This window comes from Perissodus microlepis, chromosome 14, assembly GCF_051167445.1.
Source record: "Perissodus microlepis isolate ML-2025 ecotype Zambia chromosome 14, ASM5116744v1, whole genome shotgun sequence".
In the NCBI taxonomy this organism is placed as follows: domain Eukaryota; kingdom Metazoa; phylum Chordata; class Actinopteri; order Cichliformes; family Cichlidae; genus Perissodus; species Perissodus microlepis.
Window position 1 is genome coordinate 35948856 of NC_140474.1, and position 24649 is coordinate 35973504.

Below are 24649 nucleotides of genomic sequence, written 5' to 3' on the forward strand. Positions count from 1 at the left end.
CTTTTCATGGAGCACGTCATCACTTTGTCCATTTTTACTTCTTTTTTTGTTGTCCTGAAACAAGCCGAGCCCACCAGCATTCTGAATGAACAGTATGATGACCAGGTCCGCGTCGACCTCATTGATAAACTCTTGATTCCAAATGTGCTCTGCCCAATCATAGGCATTGGTTGCTACCGACAACAAGAAATAAAGCAGGGCTGAACCATTTTTTAATAGGGGAGGGAGGGTAACGCTATGCAATATATTCATTTTTTAGAATTTATATTCAACGTTAATTGCAGCTAGGCTCAAAGTGTTAATGCTAGCTTATTTTAATAAACAACATGTCATATGCAAACAACTAGGGTGTGGCAAAGATTATTTTAGGGTGGCACATGCCCACCCAATGCCACCCCTGTAGATCCACCCCTATCAGTACTGAACTTGCTGTCTCAGAAAGTGAAAACCAAACTAGAGCTCAAAGTAGTGCTCAAAGGCTGAAAATAACAGGCATAAACACTGAGTTTGTTCTTAGAAAATCTTTCTGTATTTACAACTTTGAACAGACAAGCAGCTACAAACAAAGAGTGCTTATATACACAGCAGCACAAGATGTTAAAATGAATGCTAAAACTATACGGTATTTACAGATGGACTACAGCGGAAAGTACAGACTAAGAACAAGTTTTATCACAAAACGTCTGGTACTCGACACAGTATCACAAATTCAATGAGCTGTACAGTTAAAAACCAAAAAATGGCAAATCTACATGAAATCCAATGTTTCTCCAATCGAGAGGCACTGAATTAAAATGTATTTACATTATATATACATGTTATAGTGTATAAGCATGTATGTTTTCATACATATATAGCTACCTGTGGTGCAAAAGCAGCAAAAGAAATTAGAATGTATGGAATTGAATACTACAAAGGAAAAAAACAAAAAATGTTTGTGCTAAATGGGCTGACTGACAAAAAGGTTACACCATACATAACTAATATACTGGCAAAAACAAAGATTGAGCGCAAGGAAGTAATGTTTGCTCAAAGTCCTAACGGTCCTAACGGTTACGTCAGTCATTTAAAAGAAAAAAGAAAAACAGAGATTGTCAATAATACTTCAAGTTCATGCAAAGATATAAACCATTAAAACAAACAAACAAAAAAGAACTTTTCCCTGTTGACCAACCAGCTGTGCAGCTTTCCCTTCATCGTGACACAGAAGGTGCAACATAAGAGGGAGGGCGGGGCTTCCTGTGCGGATTATGGAACAGAGTTAGAACGCAGTACGGGCACTTGGTGGGGAGGTACAGTCTCAGAGTCAGCCTCATCCTGGTTGGAAAAGCCGCTTGTTGTGGCAGTGCTGGGTGGTGGTGGTGTGGAGGTGTTAGAGGTGGTGGTGAGGGTGGTGCTGATGACACTGCTGCTGCTGGTGTTGGTGCTTGTGCAACTGGCAGCAGGTGTAGTGGCCTGCTCCTCTTTGGGCTGCTTACTGGCAAACTCAGTGATGCTAAAGACAAATTGGAGGCAGCCCAGTTTGATGTAGCTGCCATGGTGGAGCAGGGCCGTGCCCTCCCAGCCCGCCCCGCTGCCTCCAATTAGACTGGAGCTACTCGCTTTGCAGCTACAAGACGGCTCAGCACCACCCTGACATTGGCTACTCATCACTCCTCCTACTGGCAGCAACCCCACCATGGAGTTGGCTCCCTCGTCCTCTTCCCGTTTCTTACTGCGACCTACGCAAAGAAGAAATGCAGCAGGTCTGAGAAAGACGTCTGTACAGACTAGTGTCACAGTAAACTCCATTAATGTGGAGACGATGCAACCATGAAAAGATTTCACTGATTACATTTTATCCACAAAATAAAAAATGAACACTTTGTTTTGAAAATGAGACTAAAATCATGTGGAAAGCTGAACTCTGGCAAACATGTTTTACACTCATCATCTATAAACAGTTTCAGAGAAATTTGATTTAATGCTGTTTCACACTGCAGCTCTTTACTAATTAAACATCTGTCCAAATGATCTTTAATAACAGATTAAGACTGGAAGCTTTATGTGATACCAGCAACATTCAGATTTTACATAACGTGGTCTGCCACAGAACAAGTATATCTGACTGCTCATTTTAGCACTTTATTTATTTACCTTTCTCATTGCTACAATGCCACATGCACCAAGTTTACCACTGTACTATACGTTTACTACATCCTTACTTTTACTTTGAAATTGCAACTGATAATAATAAGACAACCCGTTCTTTCCCATTTGGTGTTTTCTCTACCAGCAGGCTCGCTGGCTAGATCGCCATTATGGATGGAGATGAACTCCAACACCAAACTCATGGTTTGTTTTGTTCCCTGCACTTCAAGCTGGCACTCTAACCAGAACCTACAACAGACGGAGAACTGGTTCGTGTGCAGTTCTCCAACAATGAGAATACAATGAGCTCACTGGGACTCAGAGCAGAACAAGAGCCAGCAGCTGCAGTCCAAGAACATGGGCTGACTGAAGACAGCTAATGATGATGTTCACTTATTTATTTTAGTTTTATATTAAGCTAATATTATTCACTTAAAAATAAGCACGCATAGCTCAGCACATCTCATAGGCTACTGTAAGGTATGAATTACAGCAAGAAGGTGATAAGTTTTCTTGTCATTGGTTCACTGCACTGCATAAACTAATTACATGTACCCATTAAGAATGACAAATGTGACCTTGACCACAATTTGGATGAAGAACACTAAAAGCTGACCAATACTGCAGGAGCAGTGTCAGTGTAACAAACAGGACACTGACATTAAGCACATGGGGGGCTACACTTCCTGAAATTCTAGCCAAACTAAAAATGATTCTTTTCAGTATTAGAGTATAAATTAAAGTATTCCTTTAATTTACAGAAGCAATGATGTTATGATTTCTTCACAAATAAAATTTTAACTATTTTATCCAGAACACATACAGATGAGTGGCTAAGTGGAAGAAGATGGATGGATATTCATAAAAGGTTCATACAAAATCTATGAGCGACGACCTCATCAGCAGTCCAAGTTAAACTGGGCACACAGACCTGGGTTCCTTCAAGCCAATCCAAACAGATGAAGGAGATGTACTTACGAATGATTCCTTGGACTTTGGCTACCAGGCCACCAGGTGGACATGGTGAGGTCTTCTCAGAGAAATCGCATGAGTACAGGACATTATCCACTGTGGTGCCATGCTCGCTATAGTTCAGAAGCTCATAATGCTTGGTATTCTGAAGGACGACAAACACACACACACAATTTACATCTTGGTCACTAACAACCACAGGAGTGCTCTGCAGAGTGATGTAGTTTAACGGCCTCACCTCATCATAGAAAATACAGGCATGTTTCCCCGATACGTAGTTGCAGTGACCGTAGTTTGTAAGGCACACATCCATGTCAGCACCTTAGAGAAACAGTTAAAGACTTAAACACCCTTTCCCACAACACAAAGAATACAGATTTGCAACATGGATTTTTTTTCTGCAATATTGACGTGTCAAAATGTATTTTAATGACCTGCACTCCAATGTGACATATTGTGTTTTTGTTCAGTAGTTTCTATTCCACATGGTCCTGTTGTGACCCTCACAGGTCTAAGAACTTACTTTCACAGACAACTTGCTTAAAATACTCCGATTTAAAGATGACGGTATCAACTATCACTCAACCTGACTAATGATGCAGAGATTGGGAGCTAGTACAGGCTCCGTATATTATTATATTATACTCTGTCGTGTACTGCTGCCTGTCGTGCAGAAGTACAGTCATGGTTAAAAGTGTATGAAACACTAAGCAAACCATTGTTGCTTCCATAGAAATAAAGATGACAAGTAGCAGGTACATACTGCTAATCAAACACAACTGATTAACTGATTATCAGCATGAGTGACCACCTCTATAAACTCAGAAGCATTCTGGTGTGTGTCAACATAATGCCAAAGAGGAAAGATGTCTTAAAGAATAAATGAGTGCTGCATGTCAGTATCTGAAGTTGCATGAAGCCAGTCCCAAACACGCTCATACTTCTACCATGAGAAAGATTATTCACTATTCAAGTGGAAAACATGCAAGACAGCTGCAAAATATTCCCAGGAGCTAAAGTCCAAAAAAAGTCACCAAGGATCAGGCAGTGCAATGACTCCAAGCACATCAGCAAATCTGTCTGGTGGTTCTGCAAGCTGATGAATGATGGGGTGTTGTTAGTTTTTCCACACACTGCTTCTGCTTCACTTCCCATTTTTATATCTGTAAGAGTGATTAGCTCAGAGCCAAGACACCAAACCAGGGGCCCTGGTACACCTGCTGTGTTGGCAGCTTTGCGTGTCACCAGTAATACCATCACACAGCTATATCCATTCATGCTAGCTGTTACGGTGCATGTACGTGCTGCAGTATTCTTCTGAACAATAGGTGTTGCCCGTCCTCCAAATCAGCGCTGGTATAGAAGGAGAAGAAGTCAAAGTTAGAAGCCAAGGAATTTTAAAGTTTCTGCCAAGTTTCAACATCTCCCTCTGTGAAACCTGTGAATCTCTAAACTTCTGTACTGATATGATGTTAGGATGCCATTAAAAACAGACTTTAACCCAGCTGCAGCAGCAGTGCAACAACACACCAGATTATAAAAATGGAGAAGTGCATGACCAGCAGAGATGACAGCTTACAACATGTAACATCAACTTTGCTGTACGGTGACATTTGCCAGGCACCACACAGCAGGTATGATGGGGCCCTACCTATGTTCTACTTCGGTCTTACTAAACTTTAGTCACAAGGCAAGAATATAACCTAAATCAAACATGATTAACTGCAGTTTGGTGAACTGGTATGATTTCAAAAAACTACGTGAGACCAGCTTTAATACTGTTCTCCTACGTGAACCTTTCCCCATCAAAGGTGAAACCTAAGAGTGGCTCAGAGCCAGGGCACAGAATGCAGCAGGGTCAAAGTCACAGCGACTGAATGTCCTACCTGATCCTATGTGTAACGTCCTATAGCACATGCTGACAGCTGCTCCTCTTCCTGTCAGAGGGTAAAAGACCGCTCTGGCTTGCACCTTTTCTGACCTGGAAGGAGGAGAGTGTAGGTTTTAATAATTAGAACAAAACAGCAATCAAACAGCAGAAAAACTGACTTCTTGACAAGTAAACAGACTAAACTGTAGTGCAAAGGTGTCTTACTGTTTGGGTGGGGTGCTGAGGTTTTTGGGGTAGTGCTGGTGGTGGGGGGAGGTTGAGTACTGGGCACTTTGGGAGCAAAGAGCTGCTGGATCCTCTGATGGGCCAAGAGCTTGATCATCTCTGCATCCAGTTTGTCCAGCTCGATCGATGTGCACAAAAACACAAACACACACAACCGCTAGAAGCTAATTACATCTTCGTGTGCTTCATAGCAGAACACAGCAATACGAAGGCTCTTAAACTGTCACATGTGGCCACAGAGTGACAAACTCACCCCCATCCTCCTCTTTTCCATCCTTCATGCAGCTGGACAGGTTGGTGATGGAGGACAGTGTGTTGGGCAGCAGTGAGTCCGTCAGTGCAGGAGCAGCCTTTATGTCTGAGGGACAGGAGAGGAAAAAAGAGACAAACTGACATTGAATATGACGGCCCAGCTGTGTAAGTGTTTCAGTGTCTAAAAAGTCACTCCAACTGGTTGATGCACAAAGTGATACACTTGCAAAAATTCTACAAAATGACTTCATTTAACACACTTCAAAGAGTCACGAGAACTTGTTGCAACATTATTTCATCTCCTTTAACTATCATGAGTGTGTTTGGGTTTTTGGGAGTCAAGGATCCCAATAAAAATCAACAGCACATCTTACTGGTGTGTCTACTGCATGAAGAGTTACAGCAAACTGACAGAAGCACTGTTATCAGAAGTCATTTCTGACCACACCAATGTCCACTTTTTTCCCAGTTAATGCCGCTAGAAGCTAATTACATCTTCGTGTGCTTCATAGCAGAACACAGCAATACGAAGGCTCTTAAACTGTCACATGTGGCCGCAGAGTGACAAACTCACCCCCATCCTCCTCTTTTCCATCCTTCATGCAGCTGGACAGGTTGGTGATGGAGGACAGTGTGTTGGGCAGCAGTGAGTCCGTCAGTGCAGGAGCAGCCTTTATGTCTGAGGGACAGGAGAGGAAAAAAGAGACAAATTGATGAGATGAGATAAAAGAAGGACCAGAAAAAAGACAGTTTTTGATATTTTACTATAAAGGAAAAAAGTGCACAGGAACTATTACTGAGATAGAAGGCAAAGCAAGTTGTATCTGAATAACTTTTTTTTCTTCATAACTCAGTAACTGAAAATAAAATGTGCTCTTAAATGGCCATGTATCCTTTTGGTAAATGGGGCTGCACGATACAAAATATGCAAGAAAACTGTTAGCACCATCGATTATGTCAGCAGTGAGTATTCAATTAATAGCAACAGTAAACATTCAAAAGAGAGAAAACTCAGGTCTTTTAAAATGAACTTTTCATTTGTTTCCACTTTAGAAAATGCTTGTTTTGATAGTTTAACAATACACAGTATCTGCCAAAAGAGCTCAAGTCTTTCACTGTATTTACATCCCATATCACAATCACATTTCCACTTTCTTGAAGAAACATTTTCCTAAAGACAAAAAACTGATAAATTATTAAAAGTAGAAATAACAGCATCACAATTTTAAGTGATCTGCCAAATAAAATAAGCTATGCATCCCATCCATCCTAGACTGAGGCATGAAATAAAAAGGCCTTCTTCCCATCTGCTTGGAGCTGTTTCTTACATTATAAGGGGAAAAAAAGAGTTCTGACAGTATTGCATCTCCTGGATGAAGCAGAGTTGGTCAGTGTGCACGTGTGTGAATGCATGTGTGTTAAAGTGTGCGAGTGAATGTGTGTAAGCCTTCAAACAAGCATGTAGTGCCTGCAGTGAAGAAAGGTGAGCATATAACCATTCTCAGTTCTGAGGCCTTCTCTGTGCTTTAATGCAAAACAGACGTTATGAAAGTGGAGATGTTAATACTAATAATAATTCAGCCTAACAGCATGACTATTAACACAATTTCTTAAAGTTAAAAATGTATTTATATTAATTTAAATATGTAAAATAATGTTGCTATAGCCTCAAATTAAATGTTCTCTCATGCACACCATGGCCCCCGTTACATGTATAATGAGGAGAGAGTAACGTAATGATTACTTGAGTATATTATTACTATTAGTATCATTATTATTACTATTAGCTGTATAAAGTGATACATTTAGACTGCAGCTTTGACATTTCTGATGATGTGTACCTGGAGTAGGTGCTGATCCAAACTTTACTGTGTCGTGCTCCTGGCTGCCTCTAGATGGTGCATCTGTGAAGGAACTGCTGGTGATTGAGAAGGAGGGCTTTTCATCGGTGCTCACACACTCCTCCTGGGGCTCTGTCTGGCTCCTGTGGTTCTGTTGGCCACTGTGGGGCCATATCGTGGGGGCAGTGGGGCAGTTCTGTTGAGCACATGCATTTACAGTGCTCTCGGGTTCCTTCTTAACCGTTTCTGTTCCTATGTGGTTCACCAGTCCAGAGGCAGAAGCTGATGGCGTTTTCCCAGGCTTCAGTCTGTTCTGTAGCTCAGCCTTTTTCATGTCCTCTGATGTTCCACTTGATTGTGTATTTGCTTCTCAAAGTGCCACTCTGTTGATGAGGCCTTCTGTTTGATGGATAGGTGTCGCATGATACTGCACTGGAGAGCGATGACATCCTGAATCCAGCTGAAACTGAGTGGGGTTTCTCTCCATAGCAGCCGCTATTAGGAGCTGAAAGAGTCTCTTGAGGAGTCGCAGGGTCGGAGCAGAAACTGTAGAACTCTCGAGCTCTGCACCCTGAACTTCATCCTCAGGCTCTGCTGCCTCCTCCTCTCCATCGTTCTGCTCCTCTGAGGGGGTTGGGGTGGATGAAGTGTTGGAATTTGGAGTCCCAGGTCGGCTGCTTGGTCTGCTGCTGGTTCTGCGGTCCAATAGTCGTACCTGGGCCACTCGTAGACCAGGGCCTGCAGCTCCGGCCCCCGGAGGAAGACCGTCAAGCTGCAGCCGGCCAGCGTTGAGCTGCAGCTCCACGGATGGAGAAGCGGAGCGCTTGGAGGAGGATTTCTCTGGCAGGTCGTTGGTCTGTTCAGACTTCTGTTCTGTACATAGTCACACAAAAAAACCAAACACTGATTTAAAAAGCCATCTCTTGACCCTGCTGTCCTACCTAGTTAGAGGCGAATTGCCAACCTTCCTTTTATCTCAAAAATTCTTGAAAAAATAATTTTTAAAAAGCTAACAGATAATTTTCAGAGGAATGGCTTATTTGAACAGTTTCAGTCAGATTTCAGATCTCATCACAGCACAGAAACAGCTTTAGTGAAGGTTACACATCATCTTCTAATGGCCTCAGTGCAACGTTCAATACTTTTGACCGTAATATTTTATTAAAGCAATTAGAGCATCCTGTAGGTATTGATTTCTGCAGTGGTTTGTATCATATTTATCTAAGGTTTATGGATGTGCTAGGACCAATTCTGTTTACAATTTAAATGCAGTATCATCAGAAGGCATAGTATACATTTTCACTGCTATGCAGAGGACACCCAACTTTATTTATCCATGAAGCCAGGTAACACACACCAATTAGTTAAACTGCAGGAATGTCTTAAAGACATAAAGACCTGGATGGCCGCTAATTTTCTGCTTCTAAATTCAGATCAAACTGAGGTTATTGTACTCGGCCCTGAGAATCTTAGAAATATGGTATCTAACCAGATTCTTACTCTGGATGGCATTACCTTGGCCTCCAGTAACACTGTGAGGAACCCTGGAGTCATTATTGACCAGGATATGTCCTTCAATGCACATATTAAACAAATATCTAGAACTGATTTCTTCCAATTCTAATCTTTGCGTAATATCTCTGAAATAAGAAATATCCTGTCTCAGAGTGACGCTGAAAAACTACTTCATGCATTTATTACTTCTAGGCTGGACTAGATGTTTTCTAATATTTTGGGACATCATTTTAGAGACAGAACATTACTTCTTACTTACCACATTGTTCATTCTCGCCAAAGTCTGAGATGCAGCAGACGATAATTTACACTTTGCACTGTCTTCATGGATTATTGGTTCATTTTACGCAGATTATATAATAAAGTCAGTCTTGTATTCCTTGCAGTCATATCAAACACACAGGCCAGCACCAAGAAATAAAGAAAAGTGCAAGACGCACTGAAAACGCTGACCTGTGTATCTCAATAATAAAAAAAACTATATACATATGTACAGAAATAACTCCTCAGACTAGCCGCATCATGATGGTCTCTGTGTAAGATGGAGAGGTGTTTCCAGCCTTTCCAGACACAGCGCAGACATGAGGAGTTAGAAAGTTTGCTCCAAAGCACGAGGAAACATCCATATGTAACATCCATATGCCATATGTCCAGGAAAGGCTTCATTACTGATCACAGCCGGAGACGTTTCCTTGGTGGAGTGGGGCTCCTGCTGCTGCTCTCCTCCTCTGCAGGCTTCCTCTTTGCACCCTGTGTAAACCTCTTCAGAAACTGGCAGAGCACCGACATGATTACTCTGCCGTCAGAGGTGCAGTCCGTAACTCTCCATCGATTTCTCATTTCCCTTTCCTCTGTGCAATACACAGTGGAAATGACTCTGGTGATGGTGTCGCCGTCGACATCCAGGGTGCAGACGCAGTTCCTCTGATCTGCCTTCAGGACAGAAAGATCTGCCTTCTCTGGAAGCAGAGGTGTGAGGAACCGTGAATGGAGGTGGGACCCTGCAGGCGGCACAATTAAACCAGCTGGTGAGTTGGTAGGAGGAGATGGAGTGGTGTTCTCCAACTGACTCTCTGGCACATGGGTGAAAGGTGTCGTCAGCAGCAGTTTGTTAAAGAATCCCCTGAAGGCAATATAAGGAAACGCCTTCGTCCCCGTAACCAGGTTATGGTTTAACGAGAGGACCAGATTTTTCATAGAGTCCACATGGCTGGGGCTCAAAGGACGGTTCCTCAGGTTAGTGATGAACATCTGGCGTACGCTGACAGGACTCACCAGCTCAGCTACGAGAAAACAAAAAGATCATCTGTGTTAATCGTGACATAATCAGACAAATTACGGATTTAAATGTCAAAACATGGCTTTATATCATCATATGCTATTTCTACACACAGGCAATGAGAGGCCCGCAGCAGAACTCACTCTTTATGAAAGCCTTAAGATTGGTAGAAGGTGAGAAAAATGGTTTTGCACTGTACATGACTAAATTTCATGTTTTAAACCAACGATCACAGCACCAAACTCTGCTTGTTAGCATGTTCAGACAGTAAAAATGTCCTGATGATAGAATTCATTTGCAAATTCACATTTTAGCTGCATGTAAATTAAAAATGTACAACTCATAGTAAAGAATAACTTTACTACTACTTTAACATTTCATGATAAATGAATGTCATCCATAATATTTGTGAATTATGGACACATTGTCAGTAAGGCTGCATAGAGTTTCAGTGATGTTTAATAATGAATTCATGTTCAGCACTTATTCTTATTTTATTTAAGCATCAGTCTGTTGAAAATAAAACAGCTAAAGTCAGGTGAGAAACCTCCAACTTGCTTATTGCATGCACACAGTTTCGATTTCTCACCGAGCACATAACATACATCTGGACACCTGTACAGACACGGCAATACACAATGCACTCACATAAATATGATATACTTAATTCAGCATCAGTAGCTATAACTGATTTTGCACATAATGCGTGCAAGATCAAATTTTGGCCACATCTCCGAGGACTCCCTAACCTCCCTCAAAATTTCCCAGCTTTATAAACGCAACGACTGCCTCTGTGAACTCTCACAGCTCCATCATGCTTCTATACAGATTCGTAATTTATTAACTTTATCGTCTAATTCAGGGCCAGTTGCTAAAACATGTAAACTCAAACCCTCCACATACAAAAACAGGACTCCAGGATGACCGCACTGACGTCAGACGTCAGCCTCCCGCAGGTTCTAATGACTGACGTCGTTTCCATGGCGCGTGCATTAAATTGAGTGTTTGTTTTTGTTTTTTTAGCATTTTTCAAACCAAAATTGCCCAAAATTGCAGTTTCTAAAGTTTGACATATTTCACCTGAAATGCTCACACTCATGAAATCTTCCTCACTTTAAAGTAATAAAAGGCCAGTCTAAGGTGTATTTGTTTGCTTAAATATTCTATTATACTTATTAGCTTACTAAGCTTTACCATAGCGCTCATCGAGAATACGGGTGACACCAATGGAGAGCAGGTACCGCTCACGCCGTACTCCACCGGAGCTCATTTTTGGGTTGTTTGAATCCTCGTTTCAAACACTAGCTTTAAAACTTTGGAAACAAACAGGTTTTCACAGCGCTATTAAACAGACCTCCTGCTCGCACTCTCATGTGAAAACCAAATTCGAACGTTGGCTTCTGCTTTTATACCTGCCGCGCTACACGTCATCCTCGTCACCTTGACTCCCAGGGTCACGCAGGCGACGCGGAGTGATTCAGAATAAGTTTCCTATAATTATCAGATTTTTAAAAATAATAATTCTCATTTAGTTTCGCAGTTTCTAATCATAAGTATTTTAATTATTGAATTATTGTAATATGTAACGTGTTTTTTGATCATTAATTAGCCTCCTTATAAACAACGAGTAACTGAAAGCCATAAAGAAAATTCATCACGTTAATTAAGTCTGCTTATTTCCTTTGTTAAAATGAACTGAGTTAGTCCCTCCGTTTAAAAAAATATTTAAAGAAAAGAAATCACATTTATTCGGGAAAAATAAATAAAAATATTCAAATGAATGAATAAAAAATGAATATATAAACAAACGAAACGTGTATAATAAAGTCGTTGTACTGTGAAATATGTCACTTTATTTAACTGTGCCTTTGATAAAAAGGTTTCCCCTTTTCCCCGTTGTAGTTGTACAGAGTGAAATTCACCTGAAATTTGTTACAAACTCTTGTGTACAGTGATTTATCCGCAATTTTTGAGGACTCTGACTTTAAACTATTTTACAAACGCGAATTTGAAACTTGAATAAATAGCGATCCCTTGAGCTTTTACAATAGCCTATGAAGGTTAGTATTTAAGCTCAATAAGCTGCTGCATTCATAACATTTTTATTGGAAATTTATCTCCGTAAGCACAAAAATAAATCCATAATAAAAGAAATTTTACCGTTGAAGGAACTTCAGTGTTGATCGTAGGTCCACATGGTAATGCATGTAAAAGTAGTAGTAACTGTTGTGTGCCCACCTTATTACTGAATTAGGCAGAGCACGCTGAATTAATTCAGGACATAAAGCACGGTCTTTCTCTTGCTTTATTGAATGCTGTCGATCTGACAACTACCATGTAACGGGGCCTCCTTCGGACCACCACATCCAGTTTAAAAGTCATCACATTAAGACAGCCATATATCAGTACATGACATCCCCCTTTTCCTTGGATTAAAATTTTTAAGACTAAAGTTTGAATGTCTTTTTTTTTCTTTAACATTGAACATTCTTTCTTGTCTTACTTTCGAACAATTATATTATCTAACTGCCTCACCACACACAGTGTAAAAAAAAAAAATTCAGTAAAAATACAGTACAATCTACTGTATAAACGTGAAGGAATTTTCCGTATTAGTCATTTACAGGTATTTTTCTGTATTTCTCAACTACTGCAATGCATTGTGGGAAAAAGAACCTGAAAAGGAGGGAAAAGTAAGCGCAAGAGCAGCCAGTAGGCTTCTTTCAGGCTTCATCTGGATTTTGGACTCTGAAGTTGGAGAAACTGCCTTCAAATTTCTGTGGTAAGTATTAAAACTCATGTTTTCTTTTATTAAAATAATGTTTTTCAAAAGACTCCGCGTTTTTATTTAGAAAGAATTGTTAATTCTTAATTCTTAAAGAATTGTTAATTCTTTCTAAATTGTTAATTAATGCCACAATCGCAATTCTTTTGCAATCCTGGCTCAAGAGTTGGGTGTTCGTCTTGTAATCGGAAGGTTGCCGGTTCGAGCCCCGGCTCGGACAGTCTCGGTCGTTGTGTCCTTGGGCAAGACACTTCACCTACTGGTGATGGCCAGAGGGGCCGATGGCGCAATATGGCAGCCTCGCTTCTGTCAGTCTGCCCCAGGGCAGCTGTGGCTACAACTGTAGCTTGCCTTCACCAGTGTATGAATGTGAGAGTGAATGAATAGTGGTATTGTAAAGCGCTTTGAGGGGTCCCGAAAAGCGCTATATAAATGCAATCCATTATTATTATTATTATTATTAATTTATTTGTTAACTGGTTTCGGCTGTCTCCGGACAAGTCAGGAATATTTTGCTGACTCATTTTTTTAAATAATTGTTATTTAGGTTTAACATGACTTAAGCTTTCCATTTTAGTTAATGTTAAAATAATCTTTACTGTGATACCACCAGTTTTTCCCTTCAGTGGCTGAACCAGTTTTCATAAATATTATAGTTAGCTGTCTGTGTCTCTCTGGGTATTACACAGCTGTGACTGCTAACTAGCTAATTAGCGAAAGTCAGCGATGTGGATAACTGGGGAAAGTGAGAACTTCATGGTCCTAGAAATTATTCTAGGACTCTAATAAGTACTGTATCAATACCTGTGTTTTACAGTTGGCTCTACTGTACACTTTAAAGGGTTTCAGGCAAAGTTACACTAACCCTAGTTTAAGCCTCAGACCTTCCTGGCTGATGCTAGCAAATGCTAATGTTAGCCTCTGATTTGGGCTGCTAAAGTAAATACTTTTAGCTAGCTGACCAGCATAGATTATTTCGGTGGTTAACAGACTGTAGTGGTAATATTATTGAAAGTATAGTTTCACCTCAGCACATTTACAATTATGTCTATTTTGTAGCACATAGAAATGTTTAGTTAATATTTGCAGACAGACACATTTTCCCTGTAACTGTGTTTTTGCTCCAACATTTGTTGAAAATGTAATTTATGAAATGCTGAGCAGCATTTCTAGTATGTGGAATATTTTTGTCACCCCACTGTGCTAATGTGATTAAATACTAATAATGATTACTAAAAAAAATTCAATAATAAATCAATAATAACTATTTCTTGATTGAACTATAATATAAGCGCAGTGCTGGTGTGCAGGGGCTTTATATCCCTTATCTATATCAAGCTTTTAGCCAAATATAAGCAGAGATATTTGTATCTTTCTTAAAAATCCAGATCCTTACAGATTATTTGAGAAATGGATCAACAGCTATCACTACTTGAAGCACTCTAAGTCCTGCAATGGAAAAATATCCCTTATTTCACCTTTGATCACACACTTTGGTTTTCCAGTGCAGAGCAATGGCCAAGAAAAGGACAGACTTCCCCGAGTGAAAAAAAAGATGAAGATACAAGTTGGTGATGATCCAGAGCAGCTGGTCTCAGGAAATGAAGAAAAACCCTGATCACCTTCTCTACAGAAACAAGGTGAGTTTAATGTTGTGGTTGATTTAGTTTTTCAGGGTATGTATGTTACTTTAATTATAAACTGCTTTTGTTGCAACAGAATGCTGCTATGTGTATGCAACTCTATGTGAATTATAATCCTTTGTAGGGCTGTGTGATATGACCAAAATCTCACATCCCAATATAAGACATATCTCTCCTGATAACGATATATATCACAAAATAGTGCATTTTCTGTAAATTCTGTGATTCTCGGGCAACTCGACTTATGTGAAATGTTTTCAGTTGGGCGTCGTGTACCTGGAGTCGAGTGTTTTGACCAAGGCATGAAACTATACATTTTTAGACATGAGTTTAAACGGCCGCCATTTTCTTTCTGAGTATTTATTACACGGCGTGCTGCAAGGAAAAGCCTGTTCTAACGTTTGAGTCTAAGGATTATTTTGAGCACCTGACGGCTCTTTTTTGCTTTTCATTCGTAAACTCTCTCGAAACTCTTTCATGTGATTCTTGTGTAGGTGGTTAAAGAGGTTTGTCGTGTTTGAGTGATGGTGGGACCAGTTTGTGGCATAATTTGCATAGTACAGTTTTCTGGGGCGTGTCAGACTTTTCATAACCAAACCATGTCCATGCTACAGAGGTAGCCCCTCGTTTAACAATAAGGTCCTCGATTTCTTTCGACTGGTCCTTCTGTTTGGAGCTAGCTGGTTCTGCCTCATCCTTGCTGGCCATGCTGGTATTCTCTGTGCCTTCATCTGCGTGGTGACTGTAAGCGCCATTTATAGTTACTTGATGTTTTTATTTGAGGTAATTTGTTTGATGCATATTCTGAAATTTTATGTTTGAGAATAATGTATATCATTTCAGTTTATTTTGAAAAGTCTCAACAGACACTTTAGCTTTATTGTGAAAGGTTTATGTGGAAAATAAACAAGCGGACGGCGGAGCCACACAATGGTTTTACCGTCATTGTTGGTAACGAAAGTACGCGTAAAAACAGTCACTTGTCCGTCCATAGTGTGGTTATTGTAGGTATAAGAGAAAGAGAACTTTAAGAAATAATATAGCAACTACAGTGACCATCAAAATCATGAAAAAAATATTGCCGTAAACAGTTTATTTTGCAACACCACAAAACAAACAATAGTGTATAATATGAAACGATAGATATTTTTATATCATCTTATATATATCGTCATATCGCACGGCCCTAATCCTTTTTTTGCTTATGTTGTTTATGTTCTAGGTAAAAAAAATTCTAAAAATACAAACTTTTTAAAAATGTCTTGTTGTTTCTCTTTTTTTCCTCAGAATAAATTGCGACTAGTCTCAATGGCTGAGATGGAGGAGCAACACAGCGACACGTTAACCCCGACTGCTGCAGTTCCTGTATGAACTGAGCAACTCTGAAAATCCAAGGAAAAGCTGAGTGTAGTTTATTTAAAGCTCAGATGGACCTTGATGTACTAACATGCAGGCTGCATTCAGGACTTTGTCAGACTGGTATATGAAGAGTGGTAACAAGACTTTGTAGTAATTTGTCTTACTATTGTCTTATTTGTTGTGATTTAGGGTCTGTGTGCACAAGCAGAGGTTTTTGTTTGTAACCGTAACCTCGTTTTCAGAGCCTTGTCTAACATTTAATGGTCATGAAATATGTCAGACTTTTTCCTCTACTTAAACAGCTAAGAGCATTTGAACACCGTGGAGAGAAAGGTGTGCATTAAGGATTTTGAACTATGATGTTTAAGTGTTGTCACTGCTGAGGATTCGTGGACACAGATCCTTATTCACTACGCTGCTGTTTACAGTTTAACTTTTCATCAGAACAAGCACTTCTAATTGTACTTTGCTCCTCACTGACAAAACAAGTCCAGTAAATGCTCTTTTATCTTTAAGTTTGGGACAGTGATCTGTCTTAATTTATTTTGTGTTGTAGTTATCATATGGGGAAAAGTCCTGTGGTTATCCATCCGTCCTGTTCGAATAAACCCAAAGTTCAGGAACATCTTCTTTAGATCTGTTCAGTTTTATTCATGTGGCACCACTTAAACAGTCAACAACTTTCGACTCAAGTATGTTATATTGTAAGGTAAAGAGCCCAAAGAGTTAATCTCAGACAAATGTTCACACAAATGTGAATTACATTCACTTCATTAATGAAGTGAATGTAATGTAATGCAATTCAGTAATCAAAGGTGTTTGGCTATAACTGACTACATGTGTATATGTCACACAGTGGAAATTTGTGTTTTTATGTTTTATCAATCTGTGTATTGGTACATAGTGTTGATTTTATTGTGATATTTATATTACATGTTTGTTTATTGATATTTATATTGCATGGTTTTATCCTCATATTTATATTATGTGTGTTAATGTTGTACCATATTCCTTTAATCCACTGTGAACTAAACAGACAATTGTAGGCACCTGTGAGGTGGGGGCGTTCCCCAAGGTGGCCTATCAGCCGCCAGGTTGACCTGTTAAAGGGGATAGTGAGCGCAGAGACAAGAAAAGCGACGCACGAAAGGTGAGCAGGAGAAAAAGGAACGCGTGCAAGCCCGCACGTGTGTGGAAGGAACTGCTGCCTGACTGTGGGGTGCCGCGAGTCGTTCGGCGATCCAGTCCCAACGGCAGGAACGGCAACAGTGGGTGGCGATGGCCGCAATTCACAACAGGGCAGGGATGCCCCTCTGCCTGCATCTGACGGTGAGACAAGGGAGGCCGTGTTCAGGTGTGGAGTGGGGCGGGACTGTGCGGCGACGCGCTGTCAGGAGGAGACAGGTCTGCGATAGGAGCCTCCTCCCTGGTCTGCTGCTGGCGAGTTTTACCATACCGGAAGAGAAGTTCCTCTCCTGTCTCTTTCAGATAAGGACCATTCGCCCATGTGTGGCTGGACTGTGGGATTATGGGACTGTGGGAGGGTAATTTTAGCATATGGAAAACATTTTTTAGCCTTGTTTTAATAGTGTATAGTTATTTCTGCCGGCAGGGTTTTTAGCGGGTTGCAAACACTATTTTTATTGTATACGGGGAATTTTAACTTGTATTTGTGATTCTGGCTGTGTTGTTGGGTTTTTTTTTGTTTTTTTTATGGAAATAAATGGTGTGTTTGAAGCCAGCTAAGTTTCTATACTCTGAGCGCTGACCCACTCACTCCCCTTTTCGCTTGTATGTATACAGACGTGGTGGTGAAGATTTAGGTCCACCAGTCTTAGCGGCTACATATACTGTATCATAAGTGGACAGACATGGATGTAAACCACACCTTAACCATTTGGCTGAGGCAAAACTACCACAAGGCAGTGATTCTAACTAAAAGGTACTCTGGATATTATTAAATGTGAACATATCGTTAAATATGACATTTTTTGTTTGTCAGGTGTCCTGTTTGAAGAAAACACTTGGTAGCCACTTGAATGAATGTAAAAAACACATTTACATGAGGGCAACCTGATTTCAAGGAAATAAAAATGCTCAAATTTGAAAGCTTGTGAGTTATTTTGTTCATGTATCAGCTGTTTAGTAGTTTTATGACAAGATGGATGCTGTCATTATATTTTAGTATAGTTTTAGAGTTGAGGAGAATAAAAGAATATTTAACATTAATTGTACCAATGTTGTTGTGTACGAAGCACAAATTAATTTAAGTTTTAATTTATGAATTTTTGAGCACATGGTGTACTAGGTTGTAATTGCATAGAAATGTATGTTTAAGGATATAAAGAACTATATTTAATGAGTTACAGTGAAAAGAAGTGCTTGGAAATAGTAATATAAACAGAAATTTCAATTTTTCTATTAACGGAAAATATCAGTTAATGATACAGAAAATATACTGTGAATAAACGGAATTTCCCGTTTTATAGCTGAAGGAAATGTCCGTAAATAGTACAGAGAGTATACTGTAAATCTGCAGAATTTTCCGTTTTATCATTTACAGAAAAGTCCGTCAAACTTCCGTAAAAAACAGAAAATATACTGGCAGAAAATTACCAGGACATTTTCCGTTTTTCTACGGAATATTTTTTTACAGTGCATGTACCTTTTTTTTCTCCAATATATACATGTCGCCCACGTAGACCGCGAAGGCCGGGTCCTCCGAAGGATGCAGCCGACGTTTTGGGACACAGCTTGCGTTTTCTCCGTTTACTTCGTCCACAGGTAAACGCAAAAACTGAGTTTTTGAAAATATCCACCCTGGCAGGAGTTTTTAAAAATCTCCGTTTTCAGTTACCGAAAACGCCGTTTACGTGTGGACGAAAGGCGCAAACGCATAGAAAAATCTGCGTTTTCAAAAATATCGGGGTACGTGTGGACGTAGCCTAAGTGCCAAACATTAGGCAGATGGCAGAGGTTGTGATACGGTTGTTGACAATCTTCTTGTCAATGCTCAACATGAATGTCTCAGCAGCAAAGCAGGAGGAACCTGAGGATTAAAAAAAATCAACAACAACAACAAAAACTAATGAAAACCTTTAATAACAAGGGTTTGAATGTCTTACTGGCTGGACCTATATGGTTGTGTTAGTCAGTGTATTAGTGTGGAAGCAACAGAACATGAAACTAAACAAGCCAAGAGTATCACCTTCTTGCATGCTCAATGATCCAGGTAAGTAAATCCCAAAAAGTTGATTCTGTTCATCAGCTTAGTCTATTCAATGTATACATCTGTCCCAAGTCATGTATATTTCGTATTTCTTCAACAACGGTTTGAATGGTAGATGTTGGCAGAAGATGCTGTCCCTGTGCTTTAATGTAAAACATACTGAAATTAGACCCATCCATACCAGGGTCTTCTGTAAATGATACACTGGCACCTTACTGTATGGTGGCACTTGTGGTTGGACTCTCTGAGTATCTTTGTTTGAACCACAAATCACGTTTTCTAAACGTTTGTGTTTTCTACACATATGGGAGGTAAATGTCGATTTTACAGAGAACACACTTTGGCATCCTCTCACTGGACAAGTCACATGCTGTTCACAACTAAAGCGTGCAGTTTTCTTTGTGTGCACTCAAATGGAGTCGAGTCAACTAGCGCCACCTGTGGCCAAGTGCCATAGTCTACAGCCAGGTTAACTTGTGACACACAGATCTGCACCACGTTTGAATTCCTGTTTCATGCACAGTGTATTTGTAACTTTCAATGTTGTCTGTTTGTGCATCTTGCAAATAAACCTTTGAACCTAATGAAATGATATTATGTGTTTATTTTTGGCCTGCATCAGTGGGAAATGCCAAGTTATATACATAAAGTTATAGAAATCAGCACTCCCGTTGTTCATCGTGATCTTAATAACTTTTTTCCATAACAAAGAAATAGGTCTTGAACAAATATATGACACATGAATATTTCACTAGTGTTGTAACGTCACATCCTGTTAGCTTTTCTCTGGAAATGATCATTTTAGCCAATAGGTAATTCATCAACATGGCTGGAGAGAGTTGATTCAGTTAAAGGACTAAATATTACAGTCCCTGATAATGCATTGCTTTAGATGGAGAGACTCTTGAGTGACGGCTGTTATGAGGAAAGGCAGCCCAGAAACTTTGTCAGCAGCACGCACCATTGTGTGCCTCAACTTTCGGTCTTTTACCCAGGCTAATCTGCCACTTTCCTTCCTTGGTTAGGTTTAGGGATTAGAGATCGATCTAGATTACCATTTTAAATTTGTGACACGTCATTAGTAGTGGACCTTGGGTTCATCAGGTGTTTCGGCCGTTATCACTAGACACCCTCGTCCAAGGAGGCCCTGCCAGGGTTGATCAGGCCCTGGAGTGTGTCACCGGTTTATGTTAAAAATTTTCTCTTCTTCTTTCTTCTGTTTAGTTTCCTACATTTTCTTTCTATATGTTCACTGCAACTGAGAAAAAATAATACTTACCTCTTTAGCATTTACGGAGCCTAACTTCTTCAAAGGGATAGAAAAGGTGATAGAGAGAAGTAAGACAAAAGGGGACAAGATAGGAGAGAGAAGAGCCGGAAGGGGGCCACCCGGTCTGGCTTCCCACACCACCTTATATACAGTCTGTTTAAGTGTGGTTAATTTAACAAACACTTGCAGCAGCATCTGCAGCAGTTACACAGTGATTAGTAATAAACAGAGCCAGTGTGATTGAGTCGAGAGAGTGAGTGGATTTAAGAAAGTGGGTGACTCAAGTGTGTCACTTGGTTTGTTTTTGTTTTTTTATTGTTGAGATGAGTTAGAATTTTGTTTGTTTGTTTGTTTTAAAGCTAATTTAATTTTCAAAACTTGCACACGATCTTCAATTTGTAGCAGATCTACTGACTATCACATAGCAGCTGGAGCAGTCTCAAATGGAGTTCAGTCCACTACTGCCACCTGTGGCCAAGTGCCATAACCCACTACTAGATTAACTTGTGACACATCTGCAGTAGAGGCTGAGGGGCTCCACTTACACCTGGAGCATTCAAACCTACCCACAAACATGTTGAAAGGTGCTATGTGATTGTCAAGACTGAAACCAGTCATTAAGCAAAGACAACAGGGATCTTTTTTTCTGTTTGTTTAGTATGCACAACATTTGTAGTCGCCTTCTGCACAGGGGAAGTCCACGCACACTGTGTACAGCCCTGTGTACAGTCCCAGCAACACTCCAGCACATCTTGGTTGGTTGTAGGACTAGCCTTACTCAGGGCAGATACACATAGAGACACAATCAGGTCCTCAGGTGTCTAGCCGAGAAAGCTGAGTGCAAGAGAAAATCCATTGACGCTCAACCTTTTGCGAACCAAGAGAAGTGTCAGTTTTCATCAGCATTTGTCAAGCAAGCCGAGGACTAGCCCTTTTGCCCTGGACCTGGGCCCGCTGAAGGTCGCCAGGGATTGGCAGATGCGAGTGGACTTGGATCAGACGCTAATCTTTTCCACAGAGATCGTAACAACTACTCTGCGACCAGACCTCGTCCTTTGGGCTTACTGCTAAAAACTTGCCACTGAGCTGAAATCTTTGGGAAATCTTTTTGTAGCCTAAGCCTGCTTTAAATTTCTCAATAACTTTATCCCTGACCTGTCTGGTGTCTAAATCCAATCGAGAATCTGTGGCAAGATCTGAAAACTGCTGTTCACAAACGCTGTCCATCTAATCTGACTGAGCTGGAGCTGTTTTACAAAGAAGAATGGGCAAAGATTTCAGTCTGTAGATGTGCAAAGCTGGTAGAGACAGACCCTAAAAGACTGGCAGCTGTAATTGCAGCAAAAGGTGGTTCTACAAAGTATTGACTCAGGGGGCTGAATAATTACGCACATCCCACTTTGCAGTTATTTATTTGTAAAAAATGTTGGGAATCATGTATGATTTTCGTTCCACTTCTCACGTGTACACCACTTTGTGTTGGTCTTTCACGTGGAATTCCAATAAAATTGATTCATGTTTGTGGCCGTAATGTGACAAAATGTGGAAAAGTTCAAGGGCGCCGAATACTTTTGCAAGCCACTGTATATGACAGTGATGTACTGTTAGTTGCTAATTGTGAGAGGGAAGGATTCTTTTTCAAACCATTTATTAAAAAATATAATAAATGTTCTTCCTAATATTATTATTCTTCCTGTTAATAATAATAATAATAATAATAATAAAACACAATGAAATTATTGGCAAGTTGTACATAAATGATCAAACTCAATAATAAATATTTGGCTGAAAATGTTTCCCATCAGTGTTGTATGGATCAATATTGTTTAAGGCAGAGGGCATTTTAAATACTTTAGATTCAGTTAGCTGTCCACCATCAGATTTCTACAAAATGATACATATGTATCATTTGTGCATGTCAGGACCACATACCTTTGGAAAAAAAGATTATTATTTTTTTTACAAGTATATTAAATATAACAATAATAAATAAAATCACATCTCCATATTGACATGATATATACAAAGTAAGTAACAATTAAAGCCACTAAACCTATGTTGTTATCACAATAAACAAACGGGGATTTCTCTAAGCGTGTTGATCATAATCACTGATAGTCTGGTCTAATTTGTAGCTTTGTTTAGAATTGTGCAAAGCTTGTTTCTGAAACCTCAATACAATTCATGCACAACTGCTTCAAATTATTTAGTGTTTCACGAAGCATTACTTTCACTAGACTATCACTAGTCCTAAGTATTTTGATTGCTTAACTACAGACACTTCAAGTCTCTTATTATGATGTAAATTAAAGACACTTGAAGGTTAACAATGACTATTAAGTTGTAAAAGCTTTATTTGTAATGTCTGTGAAGGTTCTCAGTCATCCAGGTCATCGTAGTCAAAGGAGCTTGCAAAGAAAAGCGTCTACCCAGGGGATGCCATACCCTGCATTTACGGACTTCCTAAAATCCACAAGGAAGCTGTCCCACTCAGACCCATAGTCAGTAGCATAAACTCAGCCACTTATAACATTGCAAAACACCTTGCTACCATCCTTGCTCCTCTCGTGGGGAACACCCCACACCACATCAAGAACTCCACCAACTTCACCGACAAGGTCCAGAAACTTACCCTGGATCCAGATGAAACCATGGTGTCCTTTGATGTAGTCTCTCTCTTCACTTGCATACCCACCACGGAGGCAGTGGAGACTGTCAGAAAACGACTACAAGAAGACAGCTCCTTGGAGGACAGGACCAACTTCACACCCGATCAGATTTGCACACTGTTAGACCTCTGCCTCACCACTACATATTTCAAATACAACGAAGGCTTTTACAGACAAAAACATGGCTGTGCCATGGGCTCCCCCGTGTCACCTATTGTAGCCAACCTTTACATGGAGGAAGTGGAAAGGAAGGCTCTTGGCTCTTTCAAAGGAAGAGTACCCAGCCACTGGTACAGATATGTAGACGACACCTGGGTCAAAATCAAGACACAAGAAGTGGAATCCTTCACTGCGCACATTAACGCTGTGGATAAAAACATCAAGTTCACCAGGGAAGACACAAAGGACAACTGTTTGCCTTTCCTGGACTGCGCTGTGCACATTGAAGAGAACGGCAACCTCAACATCGAAGTTTACCGGAAGCCACACACACGGACCAGTACCTCCTCTTTGACTCCCATCACCCTCTGGAACACAAACTTGGAATAATTAGGACCCTACACCACCGGGCAGAACATGTTCCCTCTAAGCCTGAAGGAAAAAAGAAGGAACACACACATGTAAAGGAAGCACTCAAAACGTGCGGCTATCCTAAATGGGCGTTCTTAAAGTCAGCAAAGAGGCACAGAAAAGAAGATCAGACACCAGTGAGGGAGGATAAGAAGGACAGACGCAACAACATTGTCATCCCCTATGTAGCCGGTGTGTCAGAAAAACTCAGGAGGGTTTTCTCCAAGCATGACATCCCGGTGCATTTCAGACCCAGCAACACGCTCAGACAAAAACTGGTTCACCCGAAAGACAAAACTCCAAAACACAGACTTAACAATGTGGTGTATGCTGTACAGTGCAGCGAGGAATGCCCAGACCTCTACATTGGAGAGACCAAACAGCCACTTCACAAGCGCATGGCACAACATAGAAGAGCCACCTCCACAGGACAAGACTCAGCAGTCCATCTGCATCTTAAGGATAAAGGACACTCTTTCGAGGATGCCAATGTTCACATTTTGGACAGAGAGGACAGATGGTTTGAAAGAGGAGTGAAAGAAGCCATCTATGTCCACTGTGAGCGACCATCTTTGAACAGAGGCGGTGGTTTACGACACCAACTCTCTGCCATCTATAATCCAGTTTTGAGTTCCCTCCCCAGACGCCTTAACGCCCACTCACATCCTGGGCCATCTGATCTCAGAAATTCGCATGACAAGGTGGGGCCAGGTTTCACAATGAACTCACCCAAAACTCTGGCTGATTGGGACCCACACCCAGTTTCACACCTTGGCTCAGGCGATTAGAGGATCATCAGGGGGTCCTTTTGTCCCTCTGTGGGGGGAAACTCCCACTAGGTTTATATCTGGGACTCTCCTTAGAACTGAAGAAGCTTCTCGGATGAGAGGTGAAACGTCTTCAAGTAACTTAAAGAAGTCCAGACGCTTTTCTTTGCAAGCTCCTTTGACCTTTATTTGTAATGCCACGTAATCGTTGTGTCCGCCTTTGCTGTTGTTTGATTGGTTTGACGAGAACGT

At 40.5% G+C, this 24649-nt stretch overlaps 2 protein-coding genes and 1 long non-coding RNA gene across 3 annotated transcripts; 1 reads left to right on the forward strand and 2 right to left on the reverse strand.

Moving 5' to 3' along the window:
* Nucleotides 1-529: 529 nt before the first annotated feature.
* LOC146374323 (uncharacterized) lies at nt 530-7645 on the reverse strand. The gene is made up of 8 exons (XM_084950168.1): nt 7312-7645; nt 6045-6149; nt 5472-5576; nt 5198-5336; nt 4989-5083; nt 3341-3423; nt 3109-3247; nt 530-1721 (listed from the first exon to the last, which is right to left on the reverse strand). The coding sequence occupies exons 1-8, from the start codon at nt 7643-7645 to the stop codon at nt 1249-1251; spliced, it is 1473 nt and encodes a 490-aa protein (XP_084806294.1). The 3' UTR covers nt 530-1248.
* Nucleotides 5321-11610, reverse strand: LOC146374324 (uncharacterized). Its single transcript, XM_084950626.1, has 5 exons — nt 11300-11610; nt 9086-10109; nt 7312-8184; nt 6045-6149; nt 5321-5576 (listed from the first exon to the last, which is right to left on the reverse strand). The coding sequence occupies exons 1-2, from the start codon at nt 11373-11375 to the stop codon at nt 9499-9501; spliced, it is 687 nt and encodes a 228-aa protein (XP_084806752.1). The 5' UTR covers nt 11376-11610; the 3' UTR covers nt 5321-5576; nt 6045-6149; nt 7312-8184; nt 9086-9498.
* A 1090-nt stretch (nt 11611-12700) lies between these two features.
* LOC146374325 (uncharacterized) lies at nt 12701-16606 on the forward strand. The gene is made up of 3 exons (XR_014802192.1): nt 12701-12887; nt 14396-14530; nt 15821-16606. It is a non-coding gene; the product is annotated as an uncharacterized LOC146374325 (long non-coding RNA).
* Nucleotides 16607-24649: the final 8043 nt, after the last annotated feature.

Coding starts and splice junctions, on each gene's coding strand:
- LOC146374323 (XM_084950168.1), bottom strand. CDS start 7,645: ATGAAAAAGGCTGAGCTACAGAACAGACTGAAGCCTGGGAAAACGCCA. Junction 5,337..5,471: donor TGGAAAAGAGGAGGATGGGG/GTGAGTTTGTCA, acceptor ACATCGATCGAG/CTGGACAAACTGGATGCAGA. Junction 3,424..4,988: donor GACGTTACACATAGGATCAG/GTAGGACATTCA, acceptor TGTTTCTCTAAG/GTGCTGACATGGATGTGTGC.
- LOC146374324 (XM_084950626.1), bottom strand. CDS start 11,375: ATGAGCTCCGGTGGAGTACGGCGTGAGCGGTACCTGCTCTCCATTGGT. Junction 10,110..11,299: donor TATTCTCGATGAGCGCTATG/GTAAAGCTTAGT, acceptor GTTTTCTCGTAG/CTGAGCTGGTGAGTCCTGTC.